General features: G+C 43.0%; 3 protein-coding genes across 6 annotated transcripts in view; 1 reads left to right on the forward strand and 2 right to left on the reverse strand.

The window, feature by feature from the left end:
- The window catches only part of LOC5512106 (organic cation transporter protein), a 14401-nt gene extending 2635 nt beyond the window's left edge, over window positions 1-11766 (reverse strand). Inside the window, exons 1-5 of one of the 2 annotated variants that reach the window (XM_048724825.1) lie at window positions 11477-11765; window positions 9078-9394; window positions 8588-8734; window positions 8217-8497; window positions 7406-7648 (exon numbers count right to left, since the gene is read on the reverse strand). In XM_048724825.1, the coding sequence (XP_048580782.1) occupies window positions 7406-7648; window positions 8217-8497; window positions 8588-8734; window positions 9078-9389 (983 nt within the window). In that variant the 5' untranslated portion in view covers window positions 9390-9394; window positions 11477-11765. Of the gene's footprint in view, window positions 1-7405; window positions 7649-8216; window positions 8498-8587; window positions 8735-9077; window positions 9395-11476 lie in introns of both variants that reach the window. The other variant, XM_048724826.1, reaches the window with a different exon arrangement.
- On the reverse strand, window positions 1888-5451 carry LOC116604885. Of its 2 annotated transcripts, XM_048724822.1 has the most exons (3): window positions 5395-5451; window positions 3360-5331; window positions 1888-3222 (listed from the first exon to the last, which is right to left on the reverse strand). In XM_048724822.1, the coding sequence occupies exons 1-3, from the start codon at window positions 5437-5439 to the stop codon at window positions 2513-2515; spliced, it is 2727 nt and encodes a 908-aa protein (XP_048580779.1). In that variant the 5' UTR covers window positions 5440-5451; the 3' UTR covers window positions 1888-2512. The 2 variants fall into 2 exon arrangements, with proteins under 2 accessions (XP_048580779.1, XP_048580778.1); XM_048724821.1 differs by having other exon boundaries at window positions 3360-5439.
- On the forward strand, window positions 10144-21494 carry LOC5512107. 2 transcript variants are annotated; one of them, XM_048724828.1, is made up of 6 exons: window positions 10144-10295; window positions 16056-16928; window positions 17560-17847; window positions 18697-18765; window positions 19905-19994; window positions 21011-21494. In XM_048724828.1, exons 2-6 carry the CDS (start codon window positions 16056-16058, stop codon window positions 21059-21061), a joined length of 1371 nt encoding a protein of 456 aa, XP_048580785.1. In that variant the 5' UTR covers window positions 10144-10295; the 3' UTR covers window positions 21062-21494. The 2 variants fall into 2 exon arrangements, with proteins under 2 accessions (XP_048580785.1, XP_048580786.1); XM_048724829.1 differs by lacking the exon at window positions 10144-10295 and adding an exon at window positions 14933-15023.
- Window positions 21495-21854: the final 360 nt, after the last annotated feature.

Raw genomic sequence — 21854 nt, forward strand, 5'->3', positions numbered from 1 at the left:
TTTGCCGTCATCATTTCATTTTCCCTTTTCCACTGTTTCTTTATCCTGTTGTTATTGGATAATTATTATAGCCGTGGCAAGCCTTGAATTATTGGGTGGGGGCACGGTACAAAAACATTAAGAAACAATGGGGGGCACAGCCACGCCCCTACTGGTCGTTTTTTTCTAATTTTTGAAAAAAAATTTGGGGAGCACGTGCCCCCCAGTGCCCCATCCCCTTACCACCATCCCCTATTTTCCATTAACCACTATTCCTTGTTTCTCCCTTACCACCATTCCCTATTTTCCATTAACCACTATTCCTTGTTTCTCCCTTACCACCATTCCCTATTTTTCATTAACCACTATTCCTTGTTTCTCCCTTACCACCATTCCCTATTTTCCATTAACCACTATTCCTTGTTTCTCCCTTAACACCGTTCCCTATTTTCCATTAACCACTATTCCTTGTTTCTCACTTACCACAATTCCCTATTTTCCATTAACCACTATTCCTTGTTTCTCCCTTACCACCATTCCTATTTTCCATTAACCACTATTCCTTGTTTCTCCCTTACCACCGTTCCCTATTTTCCATTAACCACTATTCCTTGTTTCTCCCTTACCACCATTCCCTATTTTCCATTAACCACTATTCCTTGTTTCTCCCTTACCACCATTCCTATTTTCCATTAACCACTATTCCTTGTTTCTCCCTTACCACCATTCCCTATTTTCCATTAACCACTATTCCTTGTTTCTCCCTTAACACCGTTCCCTATTTTCCATTAACCACTATTCCTTGTTTCTCCCTTACCACAATTCCCTATTTTCCATTAACCACTATTCCTTGTTTCTCCCTTACCACCATTCCTATATTCCATTAACCACTATTCCTTGTTTCTCCCTTACCACCATTCCCTATTTTCCATTAACCACTATTCCTTGTTTCTCCCTTACCACCATTCCCTATTTTCCATTAACCACTATTCCTTGTTTCTCCCTTACCACCATTCCCTATTTTCCATTAACCACTATTCCTTGTTTCTCCCTTACCACAATTCCCTATTTTTCATTAACCACTATTCCTTGTTTCTCCCTTACCACCATTCCCTATTTTCCATTAACCACTATTCCTTGTTTCTCCATTACCACCATTCCCTATTTTCCATTAACTACTATTCCTTGTTTCTCTCTTACCACCATTCCCTATTTTCTATTAACCACTATTCCTTGTTTCTCCCTTACCACCGTTCCCTATTTCCCATTAACCACTATTCCTTGTTTCTCCCTTACCTCCATTCCCTATTTTCCATTTACCATTATTCCTTGTTTCTCCCTTACCACCATTCCCTATTTTCCATTAACCACTATTCCTTGTTTCTCCCTTACCACCATTCCCTATTTTCCATTAACCACTATTCCTTGTTTCTCCCTTACCACCATTCCTATTTTCCATTAACCACTATTCCTTGTTTCTCCCTTACCACCATTCCCTATTTTCCATTAACCACTATTCCTTGTTTCTCCCTTACCACCATTCCCTATTTTCCATTATCCACTATTCCTTGTTTCTCCCTTACCACCATTCCCTATTTTCCATTAACCACTATTCCTTGTTTCCCCCTCACCACCATTCCCTATTTTCCATTAACCACTATTCCTTGTTTCTCCCTTACCACCATTCCTATTTTCCATTAACCACTATTCCTTGTTTCTCCATTACCACCATTCCCTATTTTCCATTAACCACTATTCCTTGTTTCTCCCTTACCACCATTCCATATTTTCCATTAACCACTATTCCTTTTTTCTCCCTTACCACCATTCCCTATTTTCCATTAATGTCGCTTTACGCGTGAAAAGGAAATGCCCGCTTTGCAACGCAATGAATACACTAGGCACGACTATGGCAGAATATGGGGGGGAGACAGACCGATCGAAAGCGAGTTAGCGTGACGTGACGACTAGCGCGTGACGTAGCAACTGTAGTGTAAGCATATGACCTTTAGGCCTCACTCATCTCCCCTACACTCCGCGTGAAGGATCGGACGAGAGTATTGGCTGGTCCACAAACGCACAAGCACACCTTATAGCAAACAAACCCCGCTTGGGGAAGTCGTCAGACAGAACTAACCGCCACAAGATGCAGAATGCATCCCCCCAAGCGCAATAACAACAATGCTTAAGTCAGAGTGACAGGCTGGACTATCGCCATTTTTGGTGCAGCAGTTAATAAAATGTTTTGTGGTGTACGTACGTAAAGCTGGTAGCAATCAGAGGACCAACGACCAAGCACTTTGATAAGCCAGTCGGGCAGGCCTGCAGCGGCAGCGCAGCTTGCCGCCCCAATTCTAAATGAGTGCCCCTTTAAACTGCTATGAGGAAGGCCGCAAGCGCGTGCTGCGTCTCTAAGAATGCTAGAGACCAATGACCGAGTTAGGTATTTACCGGAACGAAACCGAAAAAATGGTCCTGTTGTGTACCCACAGATGCGAACGAACTCTTGCATCGCGGACACTGCGCATAGGTCTCAACCGGAGCGTGCGATTGTCAAAACGGTGCCTTGCCTGAAAGGGTCGGTTTTGGATGCCTTAATGACGACTTTCATGTAAAGCGGTGCTGAAGGGTTAGGGTGGAAATTTATGTCGACTGGAGATAAGTTATAAACTATGTCAAAGCTGCGTACGCCTGGGCAAGTAAACTCACTACAACGTAAAAAACCAAAAAAGGCAAGTGTGAATGCCGCCCAAATCATATGGAAATCATGTGCGCTTAGCCAGCTAAGCAAAACCGGACGAATGGCTTTTAAGAGCTGTGGAGTTACGGGTTGACGAGCTGTTTTGTGTTGACCCTGCACCCGTAAAATGCCCCGCAAAACCTTGTTTAAAATTAGGCGACCCTGTATAGGGTCCTGAAATCCGTTTTCGATGTGCATGTTGCGAACGGCCGCCAAGTATGTGCGAATAGTACCGTGCTTTACTCTACGCGCGAGAAAGGTAACAAAATAGATAAGAGTACTCTCACTAGCTGGGAGAATGTCTCCGTGGCTGTCAAAAAGCCTATTCATGAGGCAGAAGTCAATGAACTGTTTCTCGCCTGCGTGATAAGTGCGTTTGGTGTTGATAGCAAGGGCCTTATCAGCGTAGTGTTTCACCTCGCGCGTTAGAGGGTCATTAGCGAAGGCGGGATGACACAAGGGGTCTGGTCCGCGGCCGGTGCGAGCTCTCTGAATCGTGCCATCTGAAACCGAGAAAGTGCATCAGAAATGCCGTTGAAATGACCTGGTACGAAGCGACAACGCACAACAAAATTGTGAGCCATGGAAATGCCTACTAAGTGACGCATAAGTGACATAATCCTGGGCGCTTTTGAGTGACCTGTGTTGACAATGTGAACGACTGATTGATTGTCACACCAGAACTGAATTCGCTTGCCCGAGAACTCGGAGCACCATAGGGAGCAGGCTACTACTATAGGAAATAATTCTTGCCATTCGATACTAATGCCTGTCTTTTTGGATATGGCGAGGTGAGGCGGCCATCGGCCTTGGAACCAGCGCCCAGAGAAGTAACCGCCGAAACCGATACTACCGCTAGCGTCGGAATAGAGTTCCATATCCGGGCTGGTTCGGATTGCTTCTTCGAGGAAGAAAGCTTTGCCGTTCCAGTTCTCCGTAAACTGCTGCCAAATTGCTAAATCTTGAAAGAAACCGTGGCTCAATTTGACGTGATGAAATCGGTGATTTACCCGACGCGTGAGATCTATGATGCGCTGAAGGAAAGTTCTAACCGGAACAACAACGCGGCAGGCGAATTGCAAAGTGCCGATTAAGGATTGAAGCTCTATGAGGCGAGCGGAACGCTTTCGCTTGAAATCCCGCAAGGATGCTTTAAGACGTTCTAATTTATCGGAAGGTAAGCGCGCCTCCATACGTAGGGTATCGAGCTCGATTCCCATGAATTCAAGTGTAGTACTAGGACCGATTGTTTTGGAAGCCACAACAGGGGCCCCCACTGAGATAAAGAATTTAAGCAGTCTTGTGAAACTCTCTAAACAGCCTAGTTTAGATGACTCCGCTACGAAAAAGTCATCCAATATGTGAATAACATTACGAACGTTGTAATTATGTTTAAGAACCCACTTTAGCGCTTCGGAGAGTTGATTAAATAAAAACGGCGCCGAGCGTAAACCAAAAGGCAAATATAAATCCACATAATAACGAGACTCCCAACGGACCCCCAGTAAATTCCAGTCGTTCGGGTGTATTGGAATTAGACGAAACGCCGATTTGAGGTCGGTTTTTGCCATAAAGGCACCTTTGCCGAGTGAGGTGAGAATGCTAATAGCGTCGTCCACTCTAACGTACTGGAGTGAGTAAGGGTCTTTAGGAATTCCATCGTTAATGCTATCTCCCTCGGGGAAAGATAAATGATAAATAGTGCGCCAGTCGGCCGAATGTTTTTTGGGCACTACCCCAACTGGGTGGCATTGAAAGTTAGGTAATGGGGACGCGGAGAACGGGCCTGCCATACGACCTAAGTTGACCTCTTTTTCTATGTTTTTTGAAATTATCTCAGGGTGCACCCGAGCTGAAATAAGATTAGGTGAAACACGAGACTTTTGGGTGCCATCAAAACCGATGCGGGCACCGAAACGTAACGAATTAAGTAGGGAAGTCACGAATTCACGATCTGGATGGGACGATAGTTCCTGTTCTAGAAGATCTATTTTAATCGGTGTACTTATCGTTGCCTTTCTTTTACTGTGCAGCTGGGCGACCCGGAGCTTGGCTTCTGTTGCCTTGGCGCTGGCCTGCGGATGCGGAGATTCCGGCGCGACACTGGTGAGCGGGATGGGAGTCGGCGCATTTTTGGCAAACGTGGGGGTAGATGCAGGCTTGACGGGAACAGCCGGTGACTCGGTTGAAGTCGAAGCACACGTTGTTACGATGAATGCGCGGTGAGCGGTGTGTGGCGAGGCGGTGTTGACCAGAAGGGCAGTCTTCGGAGCGATGGAAGGGGCCCGAGTAATCTTGCCCTCTAGTGCCTCGTCCAATGGGCGATCGAGAACCAAGGGAGACGCCGAGCCAGGAGTGCCTTCGCTTGCGACGACTGGTGGTGATGGAGTGTCCTGTTGTGGTGGTCGCCAACTTGCGAGAGCGTCGGACACAGTTTTCCGTATTACCGAAAGCTGGGCTTCAGAAAAACCGGTCGGATCCGTCGGATGACTGGTGGTTGGATCCGTCGGATGACTGGTGGGCGCTTGGCGCCCCCTTTTGCCCCTCGGGGCTGAAGGTGAAGCCTCCTCACCGCCTCGAGTGGCTTGCCGGAGGCGATCTATTTGTTGCTGCCGTGTTCCACCAGAGGGCAGGTTGAGGGCTTGTAGTCGCAGACCAAGCACCTCGGTAGAAAGGCGAGAAAACTCATCTCCTCCAGACAAACGCGAACGTTTAGGCATATTCAAATGTTTTTTTATACCCGTAGCTTATGAAGCGAAAGAGCGAATGACTTTACTTTAGGTGTGGCGCTTTATATAGGTAGATAGCGACCAATAAGAATTAAGAACGTGTATAGTAAGGTATCTCACGTGAAACATATTGAGTAATACCTGTGCTATCGTAGCATGATACGTGTGCTCGTACGATATAATTTACGAGTGACCTTTGAGCCTGGCTCCGGCTCCATTAACTGAAATTACCGTCCCTAGTGGTGACGGTAATTTTGGATTAACCACTATTCCTTGTTTCTCCCTTACCACCATTCCCTATTTTCCATTAACCACTATTCCTTGTTTCTCCCTTACCACCATTCCCTATTTTCCATTTACCACTATTCCTTGTTTCTCCCTTACCACCATTCCTTATTTTCCATTAACCACTATTCCTTGTTTCTCCCTTACCACCATTCCCTATTTTCCATTAACCACTATTCCTTGTTTCTCCCTTACCACCATTCCCTATTTTCCATTAACCACTATTCCTTGCTTCTCCCTTACCACCATTCCCTATTTTCCATTAACCACTATTCCTTGTTTCTCCCTTACCACCATTCCCTATTTTCCATTAACCACTATTCCTTGTTTCTCCCTTACCACCATTCCCTATTTTCCATTTACCACTATTCCTTGTTTCTCCCTTACCACCATTCCCTATTTTCCATTAACCACTATTCCTTGTTTCCCCCTTACCACCATTCCTTATTTTCCATTAACCACTATTCCTTGTTTCTCCCTTTCCACCATTCCCTATTTTCCATTAACCACTATTCCTTGTTTCTCCCTTACCACCATTCCCTATTTTCCATTAACCACTATTCCTTGTTTCCCCCTTACCACCATTCCCTATTTTCCATTAACCACTATTCCTTGTTTCCCCCTTACCACCATTCCCTATTTTCCATTAACAACTATTCCTTGTTTCTCCCTTACCACCATTCCCTATTTTCTATTAACCACTATTCCTTGTTTCCCCCTTGCCACCATTCCCTATTTTCCATTAACCACTATCCCTTAATTCTCCCTTACCACCATTCCCTATTTTCCATTAACCACTATTCCTTGTTTCCCCCTTACCACCATTCCCTATTTTCCATTAACCACTATTCCTTGTTTCTCCATTACCACCTTTCCCTATTTTCCATTAACCACTATTCCTTGTTTCTCCCTTACCACCATTCCATATTTTCCATTAACCACTATTCCTTGTTTCTCCCTTACCACCATTCCCTATTTTCCATTTACCACTATTCCTTGTGTCCCCCTTACCACCATTCCTTATTTTTCATTAACCACTATTCCTTGTTTCTCCCTTACCACCATTCCCTATTTTCCATTTACCACTATACCTTGTTTCTCCCTTACCACCATTCCCTATTTTCCATTAACCACTATTCCTTGTGTCCCCCTTACCACCATTCCTTATTTTTCATTAACCACTATTCCTTGTTTCTCCCTTACCACCATTCCCTATTTTCCATTAACCACTATTCTTTATTTCTCCCTTACCACCATTCCCTATTTTCCATTAACCACTATTCCTTAATTCTCCCTTACCACCATTCCCTATTTTCCATTAACCACTATTCCTTGTTTCTCCCTTACCACCATTCCCTATTTTGCATTAACCACTATTCATTGTTTCTCCCTTACCACCATTCACTATTTTCCAATAACCACTATTCCCGGTTTCCCCCTTACCACCATTCCCCCTATTTTGCCCGTACCACCATACCCTTTTTTCTTTCTCTTACCATCATTTCTGTTTCCCCTTGCCCTTACCACCATCCCATAATTTCCTCAGAAATACAATAATTTTTGTTTCCCTTTACCCTTGCAACCATTCTCTAATTTCCTCTCTTACCATCATTTCTGTTTCCTCTTCCATTTACCACCATTCCTCAAATTCCTCATTTCTGTTTCCCCTTACCATTGGTAGCCCATGATAAGCGACCACTTTCTCAACTTTGCAGTCCGCACTAAGTCCAGGAGACCATAGCGCTTCTCTTTCATTTGCATTTTAAGCTGGTCCTCCTTGATCTGTTCCAACAGGCCGCGCAATGACATTGTGTCTACATTCTGGCCTTTTTTGCCTCCGAATTTAGCGAGAACATCTAGAGACCCGTCCAAACGACCATGTAACATTAGCCAGCGCGGGGACTCGGGGATAAATCTGTTTTATTAGCAGAGAGAGAGAGGGAATATGTTTTACGTCAGTGCAGAAAGTCGGGAATTAATCTGTTTTGTTAGCAGAGAGAGAGAGAGAGGGAATATGTTTTACGTCAGTGCGGAAAGTCGGGAATGAATCTGTTTTGTTAGCAGAGAGAGAGAGGGAATATGTTTTACGTCAGTGCGGAAAGTCGGGAATAAATCTGTTTTGTTAGCAGAGAGAGAGGGAATATGTTTTACGTCAGTGCGGAAACTCGGGAATGAATCTGTGTTGATAGTCTATTTGTCTTATGTTATACGAAAGTAGTGATTTAGAAGCAGATGGCGCGGGATAAGGTGCTTCGTCATATCTTTTAGAAGCATCAAAAGTCGTATCAGAAAATAACCTCAATCAGCGGCGTCAGGATTTTTGAACGGAAGGGGCCCATAAGGGACTTTCTAGGCATTTTTCCCTGTATTTTAGATGTCTTATACATTTACTGTATTTTTGGCTGCTTAAAGGGGGGTGCCCGGGACCCCTAGGCCACCCCCTGGCTACGCCCCTGTAAATAATAAAACTGGGGAGTGTTTACCTCCACAAAGGTAGCAAGAGCACTGCAGGGATTGAGTACACGAATAAAAGCAATCTCCAGTCACGGATGAAGTAAGACTCAAGAAGATCCAGCAACCCGCCTACCGCCCAGAAGATCCCTGTAAGTACGGAGCTGAGGGTGCGGCGCTTGGGGCCGACCAATTCTAGAGAGTACACGTAGCTGGTCAGCATCACGCCCGTCAGACCAATGCCAAGGAGGAATCGGAGAAGGGCGAATAAGGAGATGCAGTCTGCGTAAGCGGACCGCGCGCTTGTTAGGGCCTAGTAGAATAGAAGAGATCAAAGCAACAAAGAGACAGGTTAACAATTATAAGACATATTATTCTTTTGATCATTTCCTTTGCTTCCTACCATGAGTGCTGTGCATGCAAAAATGCACGGTTTTCGTCCCCAAGCATCCGCCATCATGCCGGAGATGACCGAGCCGATCATCATCCCCGCAAAGAAGACAGCCTGGAGCGAGGCGCCGATATATCCGCGGTCACAAATGAGGTTCCACTGAAAAGTTTGCAAAAAAACCTTGAAGAAAAGGCAAGTGGTCTGTTCTCATTCCTAGCTACATGCCTGCCTTTTTGAACCCCCTCCCTCAGCCCTTGAAACTGTTCCCTTCAAAGCACCCCTTTTACCGCCATAGAAACACCCCCTTCGGAAAGCAACCCCTTTCCCGGCCCCGTTAACTCCACGCCTTACCCCTTCGCAAAGAAAACCCCATTCCCGTCCTAAAAGGCACAATTAAGCAAAGGAAATCCCTCATATACCGCTATGAAGCCACTACCTTTCTCTTATGTGTTCTACCAACCGAACTAAACTGCAATTTGAAAGCTTGCGATCTTGTTCTCACCTCTGAGACAGAAGTGGTGGAGGGGCCAACGAACTCGTACGAGGTGCAATTATCACAGCACTTCCTTGGAGGACACGTGACATTAGCGGTTGTGCACTGGAACTCAGGAGTACCGAGGCAGAAGACGAGCGCTGTGAACTGCGCGCTTATCGGAATGATCAGCAGCTTCATAATAAGGTACAGCACTCGCTGATAAGGTCCGAACGAGCGGACGTGTGAGTCGTAGATGTCGTCGTATCTTCTCATCTTGGCGTTCTCTGTGTCGCCCAATTCGTCAGCGTTGCTGGGTGCGCTGTCTGCTGTCTCACTCATTTTACCTTAACAAACGAAAATAAAACTGAAACTCATTAATTGACACTATCATATCCTCTAGCCATTGTGCCGCGTGCTCTAAAATCTCAAGGCTCGGCGGATAGGTCCCAAAAGAGGGGGAAGGGGTGGAAATGGCCACCCCTTCCCCCCTATGGCTCTAGCAGCGGCGTTGCCATACCAACCTTTAGTACCATGTCATGCATAGTATGCATTTTTTAAATGCATTGTGGAAAATGCAATCCTCAAATTTTTGACATCTGAAATCGGCTCAAGTGACTCGTTCTTAAAATACATTCATATTTACACCCTAAAAGGTTAGTGTAGGGAAGGAGACTCCTACTAGTCTAGATTAAAAGGCTAGACCAAAATCTTATGCATTCGATGTGCTTGTTGTCAATCTTATAGTTAAAACAGCAACTCTCGCAAAATCGGAAACTGACAGTAGTTGGTGAATGAAAAAAAGACTTTAAAGGGTAGTATTTAACTGGCCTTATTGCATGATCTACACCTAGTAAATAACAATTTACACTGGTGGAAAGAGACAAAGCTCAATAATAGTTGACTTTTTTGGAAAAAAAAACAAACAAACAAACAAGGTTTAGGTTATTAATGACCTGCAAGAAAACCTAGGAGAGTTGGTGGTTGATTGCACAAACTTAAAAAGTTCATTAGATCAATACTGTTCACAATAAAAATTAACATTTAGACAAAGCGGGGCTGATGCATGCACGGTCTCAATTCCCAAAGGTGGAGTTGAATTACAAAACTTTCGTAACTCGGAGTTTCAGTGTGAGCACGCTGCGAGAATGGAGCTCACTGACAGCGAAGAAGAGCGACTTATTTTTATTACGCCAAATATCAATTTTCAAGATCTGTAATTTCGACGACAATGAACAAGCGGAATGAGTGAGTAGACGCCTCAGATAGCTACACCAGAGCCTAACTTTGCTGGTGAAATTATTTTTCAAAATTGCACATAAAAATTTCGCTGAACTTATTGTTGAATTTCGAGGGTTACAAATACAAATTTTGCTTTCATGACAATTGGAACGATGCATTGTTGATATTCAATCGTTCTTGTTATCAAATCTGTGGCGAAAAAGTAGTTTTTTGCTCATTTCTATTCAAGGTTTAATATGATGGTCCTTTTTTAGTATTCGCGGTTAATATCTAGTTTTTAACCTACTTCTCCTCGTTAGTATTCTAGTTATTAACCTCATTCATATTTGATGAGTTCATATTAAACCCCATTTTTTCCCTGCTGATACATCAAGTCGGCCCCGTTCTTTAAGATTGTAAAATATTCTTAGGTATTTTAGTGAAATAAAGGACTTGCAAGAACACTGGAAAAGGTATCAATCATGTTATAAATTTACTTTAGCCATTGCCAACCTGTCGGTTCGACTTTAACACATTTGAATCAATACGAAACCTATTCAGAGAAGTTTTTGATGGCTATTCACTTTCTTTTAAATGACACATTTTCTTGAGTTCTCTTCGACTTAGAAAACAACACAAACAAAAAGTTCTCAAGCATGTTGTGGAGCTCGTAAAAGTCAGTTTAATTTTTAAAGTAACATAGTTTTACCATGAATCGCCTCCAAATGGACCTTATTTAATAATTTGTGTAATTCTCTTTCTAATAATTCATAAACTATTTATATCTTTGTTTACAATAAATTCTAAGAGTATAGCCTTAAAATGCTCCAAGAATAATAAGTGCCAGGCCTCAACTGAAAATCAGCCGTTCTCATAAAAAAAGAGTGGAATAATATTTTTATGTTATAACAACATTTTCGATTTCCCTTTGCCGCTGTATAAACTAGATTACTGTAAATTGCAAAATACAAATATAAGAAAAAATATCACAAATACTTCAAAGAGATTTTGAGCCGGTCGGGTAGTTTTCTTCTAAGCTGAATGATCTAAAACTTATAAGTTCAATAAGTTGTTGTGTGCTTGATAAAAGTTTTGTAAAAAAAAACATGACCTTCGAAACTTAAACACCCATTCCCCAACTCCCAGCGTGGAGATGGTGAAAATAATTCTTCCATAAATATGATGGCATACAGTGGTATATGATGTACCTTAGAGCTTCTCCGATCCTTTTTAAAGGTTTTTTTCCTTAGTTGAATTCTCTTGTTATTACTGCACAACACCCACAGATATACCTCGCACGTACCAACCAATATTTGTACAGTCCAGATAGACCCAATTAGCTAAACAAACAGCAACTGTGGAGTAATTTAGAGACTAACGAGTGGCAAGCTCGACCCGATACACTTTACACAAGATTCAAGAGCGCTACACAAGAAATTGTCAACTCGTGCCATTTAGAGCGATCGCGGCTGCAAAATTGACGTTATTGTGACCTTAACCAATAAAAAAAATCACACTAATTAAAATCTAGATTTGCAGATAAAGTCTTGACACAACGCAAAACATTGTTTTGCGTCGGAGTGAAAACTAACCAGTCAAGAAGAACAATAGGCACGTTACCTTGCCTTTTTTTCTATGTTACCTGTTCATAATTTGATTGACTGATCCCATAGCTGTTTTAATCACTTTATCCCGGAGCGTTAATAAATTCTTTGGTGATCAGTGATACTACAAGATTTAGATGCTAATCAGTGGTTATGCGACAACATAGAACATAGTGTAATAGCCATGGTACGCAATTATCATTGCCAATAGATCATGGTCTCTTGTCATTACACCCCCCCCCCTCCCACCCACCCACCCGCCGTATCCTCTATAAGTCCCTGTACAACAGTATCTGTGAGGCGAAGTTTGCAAGGCTTATGTTCCAAGCACACACAAACAAACGTTAGAAACCCAGTCTGACCCGGCGAGTTACGTAACGCCGAATGTGCATGATCCCTAGTTGAAAATAGCGTCTTAATATCGAGTGGGTTAAACCCAAAGCATAATGTCAGGGGTCAAAACTCGAGACTAGGCAAGTCACGAGATTCAGCTCATGTCACGAGATGAACTTGCCTCTTCAATCGGTCTCTCGGTTTGATCTGAATGACGTGAATCGTACATGAATCGTGGGGGTTTCAGCATTATACTTTGTTTTTTTGCGTCCTTTTTTCTGATAAAAGGTTTTCACTTAATATTTAGACAAGGGGAAAGGTATATCTCTTTCCAATTTCGATACAAGCTACCCTAGAATCCTACGGAACACCAGTTCACCATCATCTTTTTTGCTATTTCAACTTTTTTAATTGAGAAAATAAAATCAAGTAACCTATTTTAATGTCTTCGGAGGAAATCCTTTCAATAGGTCGTCGTGGTTGGTTTCTCAAATTGCTTCTGTTGAACGATTTGTCCATCAGACGCCAAGTGAGGCTTATAAATGGCGACTTGCTGCCTGACACCTTAGTCGGGTACACTACTGTCAGCATGATTTTTACCGAGAAGAAGGGATACTAGCTTCACTCGTTCCCCGCCGTTTTTGTTTATCGCACAACAACTAGAAACTGGAGGTGATTTTGACGTCGTAATTGAAAAGTTCCCGATTCGAACGGCTAAATGTATACGAAATCGTAGCAAAAAAGTTGCGGATTCGTCTGCGTAATCGTCGTATTCGTGTGTTGTAGAGATATTGCAATGGCATAAGAAAAATCCCCAGTTCTTTCGGATGTGGTCAGATTTTTAGAAAACTCACCCCCTCCCAGGCCCCCCGGAAGTAAAAGGTCCCCTTTTTCGGATTTCGTTCCTCCCCCCCCCCCCCCCCCCCCCCCCCCCCCCCCCCACTCCAAAAAATCCTGGGTATGGGCCTGTTAAAAGGTGTTTCTCCGTCTGTTGCACATCAAGAAAAATTAGCCAAAAATTTCGTTTTTGCCAAACGCGGGTCACTTCCATATAAGGAAACTAATATATTTCCTATTTGAAAAAAACTGCATGGTTCTTGTCATTTTTAAGGTTGCCGTACCGCAGGTGCTTCGTAAACTTAATGACTTGTAATCAGAAGAGAAAAACTGTGAAAGACTGACCATCTTTGGTCAATGGAGATAGAATCTGAAAACAAAAAAAAACTAAGAAGTCCGCATGACTGGCTAGATTATATTATTGTTCTATTGTATTCCCGTTCTTCGTCTGTGGTGACTCCAATCCAATGTCGTGAAATCTTTTGAAAGCTTCTACATGACCCACGTACGAAAAGGCGAGCATTTGAGGAGACCATCCGGGAAGCCTGTGAGGAGCGCGAGAGAGTAGCCTGGGGAAGAGGTTTAGTTAGCATCATGTGATGCGGAAAGTGCAGTAGCACTTCCAGTCAGCCTGCCAATCTGACAGCAATCTAAAGCAATCTAAAGACGCGAATAGAGGCCTTTCTTAGAGTTATCATTCGAGCTTAGAGCAAATAGTTGCTGATAACATATATTATGAAGTGTAACCAGCTAATAAAACGCGGCCCTTTAAGTGCTCGGGCCTTAAGTCCTTCAGACAATAATATGCTACAACAAAACCCTACTCTCCCACCCATCTTGCTTTTCTCTGCACAAGCACCAAGTTTTCGGCGGGAAAAAGGTACTCTGCTTCAACTTCCCCAAGGCGTTTGGTCAGGATTGGGTGGATATCCACCCGCCTTTTTGAGTAAAAAAAAAAAAATGAAAAGTCACTTTGTTTGAAGAGAATAAATGAGGGACGGGAGGTACTCTCCAATTTCCTTCGCCTGCTTGACTTTGCTGACGCGACAAATCCAATTCAGGGTGAAGTATTGTAAGATCTATGTAGTGACCTACCAAGAACCACTTGATCAGTTATAAGCCGTCTATACGGCCATTATCCACCCCCCATTTTGAAATCCTGGATCAGCCCCTGGCCAACGAACATCCAACTGTCGAACCGTCAATTGTCAAGCTGTTTTTGCTGTTATCTTTTACTTGCTTGCAATTCTCTCAGCGATTTATTATCAGTATTTAATATCTAGATTTGACCAAACCTATACATATCTTCTACCCTCATTAGAAGCACTTCTATCCTTGAGTAGAAGTTAGAAGCAGAGCAGATGTTTTATCGTTTCCACAATTTATTGAACTCTATTGGTACGTCTTGTTTTAAAATTTTTAATTCAAATCTTACTTATTTATCCAACCTCTCATCACACTTTATTTTAACCAAATACTATATCAAGGGACAGGTTGCCGGTTATTTTAACACGTCGGCTCTCAGTTCAAAGTTAATGAGATAAAAATTGCGAGTCAAACTAGATTAAAAGTATTATAATTTAAATATTCAAACAAATATAAGATGATTATATTTGTGCTATTGGTTCCTGGTGTGATTTTAATTACATCTGCTCTGTTCGATTGTTTGCATGCATACGTACGTGAAACATTCAACAAAAAATATTTCGTTTCAAGATATTTTTCCACCCTACTGAACAAGCCTAAGTAACATCAGCAACTTGAAGCGCAGGATTTGATCAAAAACTTTTGTATGGTTGTTATTTATTAAAAAAGTAAAGTATTAAATAAGTATTTCTTCTCTGTTTGAATTATATCAAGCCAATCATCTCTGGGTTGTTTAAGTCATATCTCAAACTAGTAGTATAATAGAGCCTTCAATTCACTGTTAATCAACAGAAACGAAACACGGCAAGGATGTTAATCTAAGGGCTGTGAGAAGGTAAAGACATCCACTAAAATCCTTCACTCTTTTAACCAAATTCTAGGGCAAATAATAATAAGATTGGATTTTGTGGCACTAAAACCTTTTCTTTAAATGCGACAAATTGTAATAATAGAAAATTGCAAATGATGGGAATTTGCCGATGGTTCTGAGATTAATATGTTCAAGCATCCAACTATAGTACCGATGTTAGTTATATTTGAAATAAGAGGATTAAAGTGCAAAGTAAGTTCACAAATGTTTGATCGTAAACTGAAGGTAGAATTTGTTTGTAATTTGTGTGCAACTATTCAGAGAAGGATAAAGATTCTTTACGATCATGACTTCATTGTTTTTTTTTTTTTTCGTTCAGTGTTGTTCACAGATTCCCCTCAAGATAGCAAAATGAATGTTCTTCTTCGGCATTTGTATCACTCTGTTTTCTTTTTGTTCTTTTTTCTATTCAATTGCTTTCTTGTGCTATGGATACGAGTCAAATTTCGAACTGTCAACAAAGCCGCAAAAAACTGAAACGACCAATTGCCATGGCAATCGTTTCAATCACTCTGCGTGTACTATCTTAGCCATATAATTAATATGCCACTGATTTCGATACCAATATGCCACTGATATCGAGTCCAATGGACTGCCCGCCTAAAAAAACAGCGACCAATCAGCGTTCAAAGCTTTGCTCTCTTAGCCAATCAAAAACACGGGGAAAGCGGTTGATTTAAATCGTGACAGTGGCAAAATAAAAAGTTGTTATGCCCTGTTTGGTGAGAAGTGTCACATTACGATGGCTCTCTATCTAGTGGGGGCCTTGTAGTTACATGATTGACTGGATGGATTTTGACACACTGGGAGACGCACGGTGTACCACGAAACTGCATCGCATAGCTATACCGTATTTCTATATTCATATTTTGATACCTATGGTGCTTTTCCGGCTCCGGCACCGCTATGAGTGTTTCATGAGATATCGTCCACATAATTGTTATTCTGCTCTTTTACTGTAAAAGGAAAATATATTGAAAATATTTTATGTCACAGATGGCAGTTCCAGTCGGAGCGTACCCCGAGGAAGAGATCTCACATCAAACGCCTAGAAGGAGCACGAACTTCCTAAACAAGACAAACATGAATTCAACACGAGAAGAAAGCCTGGAATCCGCGGAATTTCCATCAAAACAACAAGAACAAGATGAGGCCAACCGAAAAACATCCCTCGCCCTAGTTCGCAAAGTGCTGAAGACTCTGCTTTTCCCGTTAATCCTACTTGGCATCGTAGATACCTACATATATACCGACGCTGCATTAAAGCCAAGCTCGGTCCACCCTACTGAAGTAAATTCGGGATCTGCTCGCTTCAGGTGCAAAGACGCATTCCTCAAGATCTACTGTTTCCTGATTGGTGTCCTGCTGTATGCGGCTCTTTTTGGCTCCATCACCTTCACCCTTCGTGCCAGTGATTTCCAGACCATTTCCAGGCTTGCAGCACTAGATATCTGGTCCCTGCTATGCGCAGGACAGTGGACAACCTGTCTGCTGACGATGTCAAGGAGAAGTGGTGGCTCAAAATACTCCAAATTTGTGCGAGCTCTTGTTTTTGCAGACTCAAATGGAGTTCCTCCAGCTTCGAAGGCCGTGAAGTTTGTGACGGTAGCTTCCTTGGTTATTTTAGTGTCTCAAATGTTCTTTATCCCAGTGCTCATTAATCTCCCCAAGGCCTATATCTTTCGCAACAAATTCCAGATGTTCTTGTTCGGTAAGGAAAACATGACGATAACTAGTCAACACGGATGGGTTCTTGGGCTCTTTGCAGTTGCTCCGCCATTTCAGAGCATTGCATGGATCATACCGACGGGTTTCTACATCACAACCTGCCTACTGCTGGCGGCAAAGTTCTCGAATGTGACAAACAAGGTAAAGCCATCTTCATCTAAAAATCTAGTACTACGCTTTCCTAAATAAAATACAAGCAACTGCTGCAAATGTCTATCTACGAGAGTGGCCCTCGTTAGCGAAAAGACCTCGTTACGGACACTTCAATTTTCAATCCCGAGGTGTCCGCTCACAAGAGAATTAAATGCATACTAAAACTTATCGTCAGAAAAATTATGGTTTTAAGAGGGCGTTATTTTCTTCTTTTCACTCCTTGTCTTGGTACCTTTAACCTGCCTAGACCCCCATACCTCCTCGTTCCTACCAGCTCTATGAACTTCCCAACCTTACCCCATCATTATAGCCTTAGCATTAACATTTGAAACACTTTCTAACATCATATGCCATGTGGTCGTCACCATCATTATTATTATCATCATCTCATCATTTTATTACCATTCTTACTATAAGAACTCCAATCAATACCAAAACAATCAGCATAATCCAGTGATTATTATAATAATCATGATTACCATCGCCACTACCTTCATCACCATCACTATCATGAATATCATCATCATCATTATTATGAACAACAACACAAACAAACATAAACGACAGAGATATTATCAACATTATCACCATGACATATAAACAACTACTGCTTCCACAGGCACGCTGCGCTATTGACAATGATGGCTACGTCGACATCTCTTTTATTCGTCGAGATCATCTCCGACTCTGCCAGGCCGTACAGGCCCTAGATGCTATCCTCTCTCCCATCGCGCTTATCTCCTACGGATGCAATATCCCGCTCGTTTGCATCTTCCTCGACATGATCATAGGAATGTTGAGTGACAAGGAAGAAGCCTTTACAATCGTGCTAGCCACATTCTGGTGCATAATGAACATCTCAAACACAGTTCTTTGCTCCCTTGCAGGGGCTCACCTTAACTCCGCGGTAAGTAGGGGCAAAGTATCCTGATCACATCGAACACGTTGCTCCCTTGCACGGGCTCACCCTTAACTCCACGGCAAGTAGGGGCAAAGGGTCCTGAACACATCGAACATGTTGCTCCCTTGCACGGGCTCACCCTTAACTCCACGGCAAGTAGGGGCAAAGGGTCCTGATCACATCGAACACGTTGCTCCCTTGCACGGGCTCACCCTTAACTCCACAGCAAGTAGGGGCAAAGGGTCCTGAACACATCGAACATGTTGCTCCCTTGCACGGGCTCACCCTTAGCTCTGCGGTAAGTAGGGGCAAAGGGTCCTGAACACATCGAACAATTTGTTGGCGCACCTTAGCTCTGCGGTAAGTAGGGGCAAAGGGTCCTGAACACATCGAACACTTTGTTGGCGCACCTTAGCTCTGCGGTAAGTAGGGGCAAAGGGTCCTGAACACATCGAACAATTTGTTGGCGCACCTTAGCTCTGCGGTAAGTAGGGGCAAAGGGTCCTGAACAAATCGAACAATTTGTTGGCGCACCTTAGCTCTGCGGTAAGTAGGGCTTAAGTATCTTGGAAACACACATCGAGCACTTCGCTCCCTTGCACGGGCACACCGAGCTTAGTTCGGGAAAGGAATAATTTCCCAGTCGCATGTTTCGATTTAAAAAATAGTCAAGCCTTTGTGTAAAGCCAGACGGACGTTTACCACGCAGCTAAAAATAAGAATGCTTATAAAAAAATGGTTCAGATGTCTCTACGATGCGCTTTAAAATTAAGGCCTTGCTACCCTTCAAGACGTAGGGGACCAGGAAGAGGAATATTACATTACATGATAACTGAGGCTCTCGTTATTTTACAGGCTCACAGTTTGACAGGCGTTGTGTACGAGGTCGACGTTAAGAAACTTGACGCTGATGAAAAAGCTGAGGTAGGTACAATATGCGCTAGGCGCGTACTGAGGTAGGTACAATAATCGCCAGGCGCGTACTAAGGTAGGTACAGTATGCGCCAGGCCCGTACTGAGGTAGGTACAGTATGCGCCAGGGGCGTACTGAGGTAGGTACAGTATGCGCCAGGCCCGTACTGAGGTAGGTACAGTATGCGCCAGGCGCGTACTGAGGTAGGTACAGTATGCGCCAGGCGCGTACTAAGGTAGGTACAGTATGCGCCAGGCGCGTACTGAGGTAGGTACAGTAAGCGCCAGACGCGTACTGCGGAGTGGGCGCAGCAAGCCGAATTTGCGAGGAATTAAAGCTAGCTGCTATGCCTACCCATCTCCCGTTTGTAGATCCTGGATATGCGCGTGCAATATGACCGAGAATGGTAAGTCCCGTAAAACACTGACATAAAAAAAGATGAAGCCCTTAAAAAGTATATTTTCTTTTGTCACCTTCAGTTGGACTCATGGCAAATACCCTATACTGCGTTTCGAAGTGTTTAGAGTATAACACACCTACAAGTCTACACAATAAGCGTCATGAGTTTTAAATTTGATCTGAGCCTGCATTTAAACCTTGTTAGTCTGAGAAGCATGTTCATTAAATTCATAACATCGGGGTGACCCCAAATTGACGCGCATTTGATCCATGCAACTGCCATCTAAGATACGAACTTGTGTCTGAGTAAGTTGGAAAGCCAAATGTTACGTTGGAAATATTCCCCCCACACCCTCTCCTCCCTATTGTCATCGGGTCAAACTCCCCCAAAAACATCGAATAGGAAAAAAATGGAACCTACTCGGCTCAAGATGGCTCAAGATGGCACCAGATTGAGACAATAAACAATACATGAGCGCCTATTCAGTAACTGTGTAACTACATTCGGCTTATCCTATTGTACATCATTTGGCAAACATTTCACATTTACCAATGGCGCATAGCTAAGATATCATATGCTGAAGGCCTAAGATAATATAAGACTAGGTTCTTGGCAACCAGGAAGTAATGGGGGAGTAAAATGGGGGGGGGAGTTAAAATCAACTGCTCAGGCCTATTCAGGACAAGATTTTGGCTAGGAAACACGGCGTTAGGGAAAACGTGTCCTAAATTTACATTTTTTTTCTTTTAGCTAATGCTGCTCCTGAACAAACTCAATACGGAGGTTATTAGCCCTACGATTGGCGGGATCGTCCCGATAACTCGCGGGATGCTGTTGACGGTGAGTTGATGCAATAGAAACTAAGGTCTTACTCTTGCGGGATCGTCCCGTTCACTCGCGGGATGCAAGCCTACCTAAGGTTGAACTATGCATCTCTTGTCTTGTCACCCTATGGCTAACTATCCATCTCTTATCTTGCCAACCGAAGGTTGAACTATCCATCTCTTGTCATGGCAACCTAAGGCTGAACTATCCGTCTATTGTATTGCAAACCTAAGGCTGAACTATCCATCTCTTATCTTGCCAACCTATGGCTAAACTTTCCATCTCTTATATTGCCAACCTAAGGCTAAACTTTCCATCTCTTATCTTGCCAACCTATGGCTAAACTTTCCATCTCTTATCTTGCCAACCGAAGGTTGAACTATCCATCTATTGCATTGCCAACCTAAGGCTGACTTATCCATCTCTTATCTTGCCAACCTAAGGCTGAGCTATCCCTCTATTGTATTGCCAACCTAAGGCTGAACTATCCATCTCTAGTCATGCCAACCTAAGGCTGAACTATCCCTCTATTGTATTGCCAACCTAAGGCTGAACTATCCCTCTATTGTATTGCCAACCTAAGGCTGAACTATCCATCTCTAGTCATGCCAACCTAAGGCTGAACTATCCCTCTATTGTATTGCCAACCTAAGGCTGAACTATCCCTCTATTGTATTGCCAACCTAAGGCTGAACTATCTATCTCTTGTATTGCCAACCTAAGGCTGAACTATCCATCTCTTGTATTGCCAACCTAAGGCTGAACTATCCATCTCTTGTATTGCCAACCTAAGGCTGAACTATCCATCTCTTATGTTGCCAACCTAAGGCTGAACTATCTATCTCTTGTATTGCCAACCTAAGGCTGAACTATCCATCTCTTGTATTGCCAACCTAAGGCTGAACTATCCATCTCTTGTATTGCCAACCTAAGGCTGAACTATCCATCTCTTGTATTGCCACCCTAAGGCTGAACTATCAATTTCTTGTTTTGCCAACCTGAGGCTAAACTATCAATTTCTTGTTTTACAGGTATTCGGTACCATACTGGGATACCTGACGATTCTTGTCCAGTTTAAGTGATCAGCATAAACCGCACAAGGGGGTTGTCGTAATTAAGGGGTTAATTAGGGGTGTCAGCTAAGCGCCTGAGTTTAATAGCCAGAAATGAAGCAACTGCGCAGGGGATGATAGGATGATAGCTTTTGCCCCCATCCTGGCAACGCGCCTTGAGTGATATTATGTATCACACATACATTCTATTGTAAACATTACTCTAGTGGGTTTAAGTGGATGGTATCAATACAGCTATAAATTACACTAAAATTGACAATAAGAAAATGGCCGATGTAGGTTCGATAAATATTCGTGTTTTCTTGTATAAATCCTCCTAATTACTACATGGGTTTCACTGACTTGTACAATAGCTTTGTTCTCCTTGCCATAGGTGTCAGGCATTCGCAATTTCCATTTATGTACATTAAAACTCTTCTCAATGAAAATTGAGAAAGCTGTATACATGTCCTTAGGTCTTTGATAATAGGTATTTAATCATTGATTGCTACCCGATGAGTACAAGATCGGATTTCCTGTGCTAACCCGAAGGCAAAACTCTTAGCACTGTAATCGTGTGTTCTCTTACTACTTTCGTCCTCTAGTAGAACTTCTAGAAAATTATTTCTCTGAGTTTTGCTTTTGTAACCGCCGCAGCCACCTGGTAAATGAGTAACTCGACCCCCTCGACCCCTAGCCTCCCTCAAAGGCCACGCTCCCCCAAGGGGAGCGAGCGACGCCTGCCTAAAAACGCCTGCGAGGGGGGCTACCGGTTTACTACACGTTTTTTCTCTTCCAGTTACTTATTCACTCATTTTCAGGG

The sequence above is a fragment of the Nematostella vectensis genome, chromosome 3 (assembly GCF_932526225.1).
Source record: "Nematostella vectensis chromosome 3, jaNemVect1.1, whole genome shotgun sequence".
Classification (NCBI taxonomy): domain Eukaryota; kingdom Metazoa; phylum Cnidaria; class Anthozoa; order Actiniaria; family Edwardsiidae; genus Nematostella; species Nematostella vectensis.

Excerpts from the sequence above, each read along its gene's own strand:
- LOC116604885 (XM_048724821.1), bottom strand. The coding sequence starts at position 5,439 with ATGCCTAAACGTTCGCGTTTGTCTGGAGGAGATGAGTTTTCTCGCCTT. Across the intron at positions 3,223-3,359 it reads CGTTCACATTGTCAACACAG|ATGGCACGATTCAGAGAGCT; the intron begins GTCACTCAAAAG and ends TCTCGGTTTCAG.
- LOC5512107 (XM_048724828.1), top strand. The coding sequence starts at position 16,056 with ATGGCAGTTCCAGTCGGAGCGTACCCCGAGGAAGAGATCTCACATCAA. Across the intron at positions 17,848-18,696 it reads GGGCTCACCTTAACTCCGCG|GCTCACAGTTTGACAGGCGT; the intron begins GTAAGTAGGGGC and ends GTTATTTTACAG. Across the intron at positions 18,766-19,904 it reads ACGCTGATGAAAAAGCTGAG|CTAATGCTGCTCCTGAACAA; the intron begins GTAGGTACAATA and ends TTTTTCTTTTAG.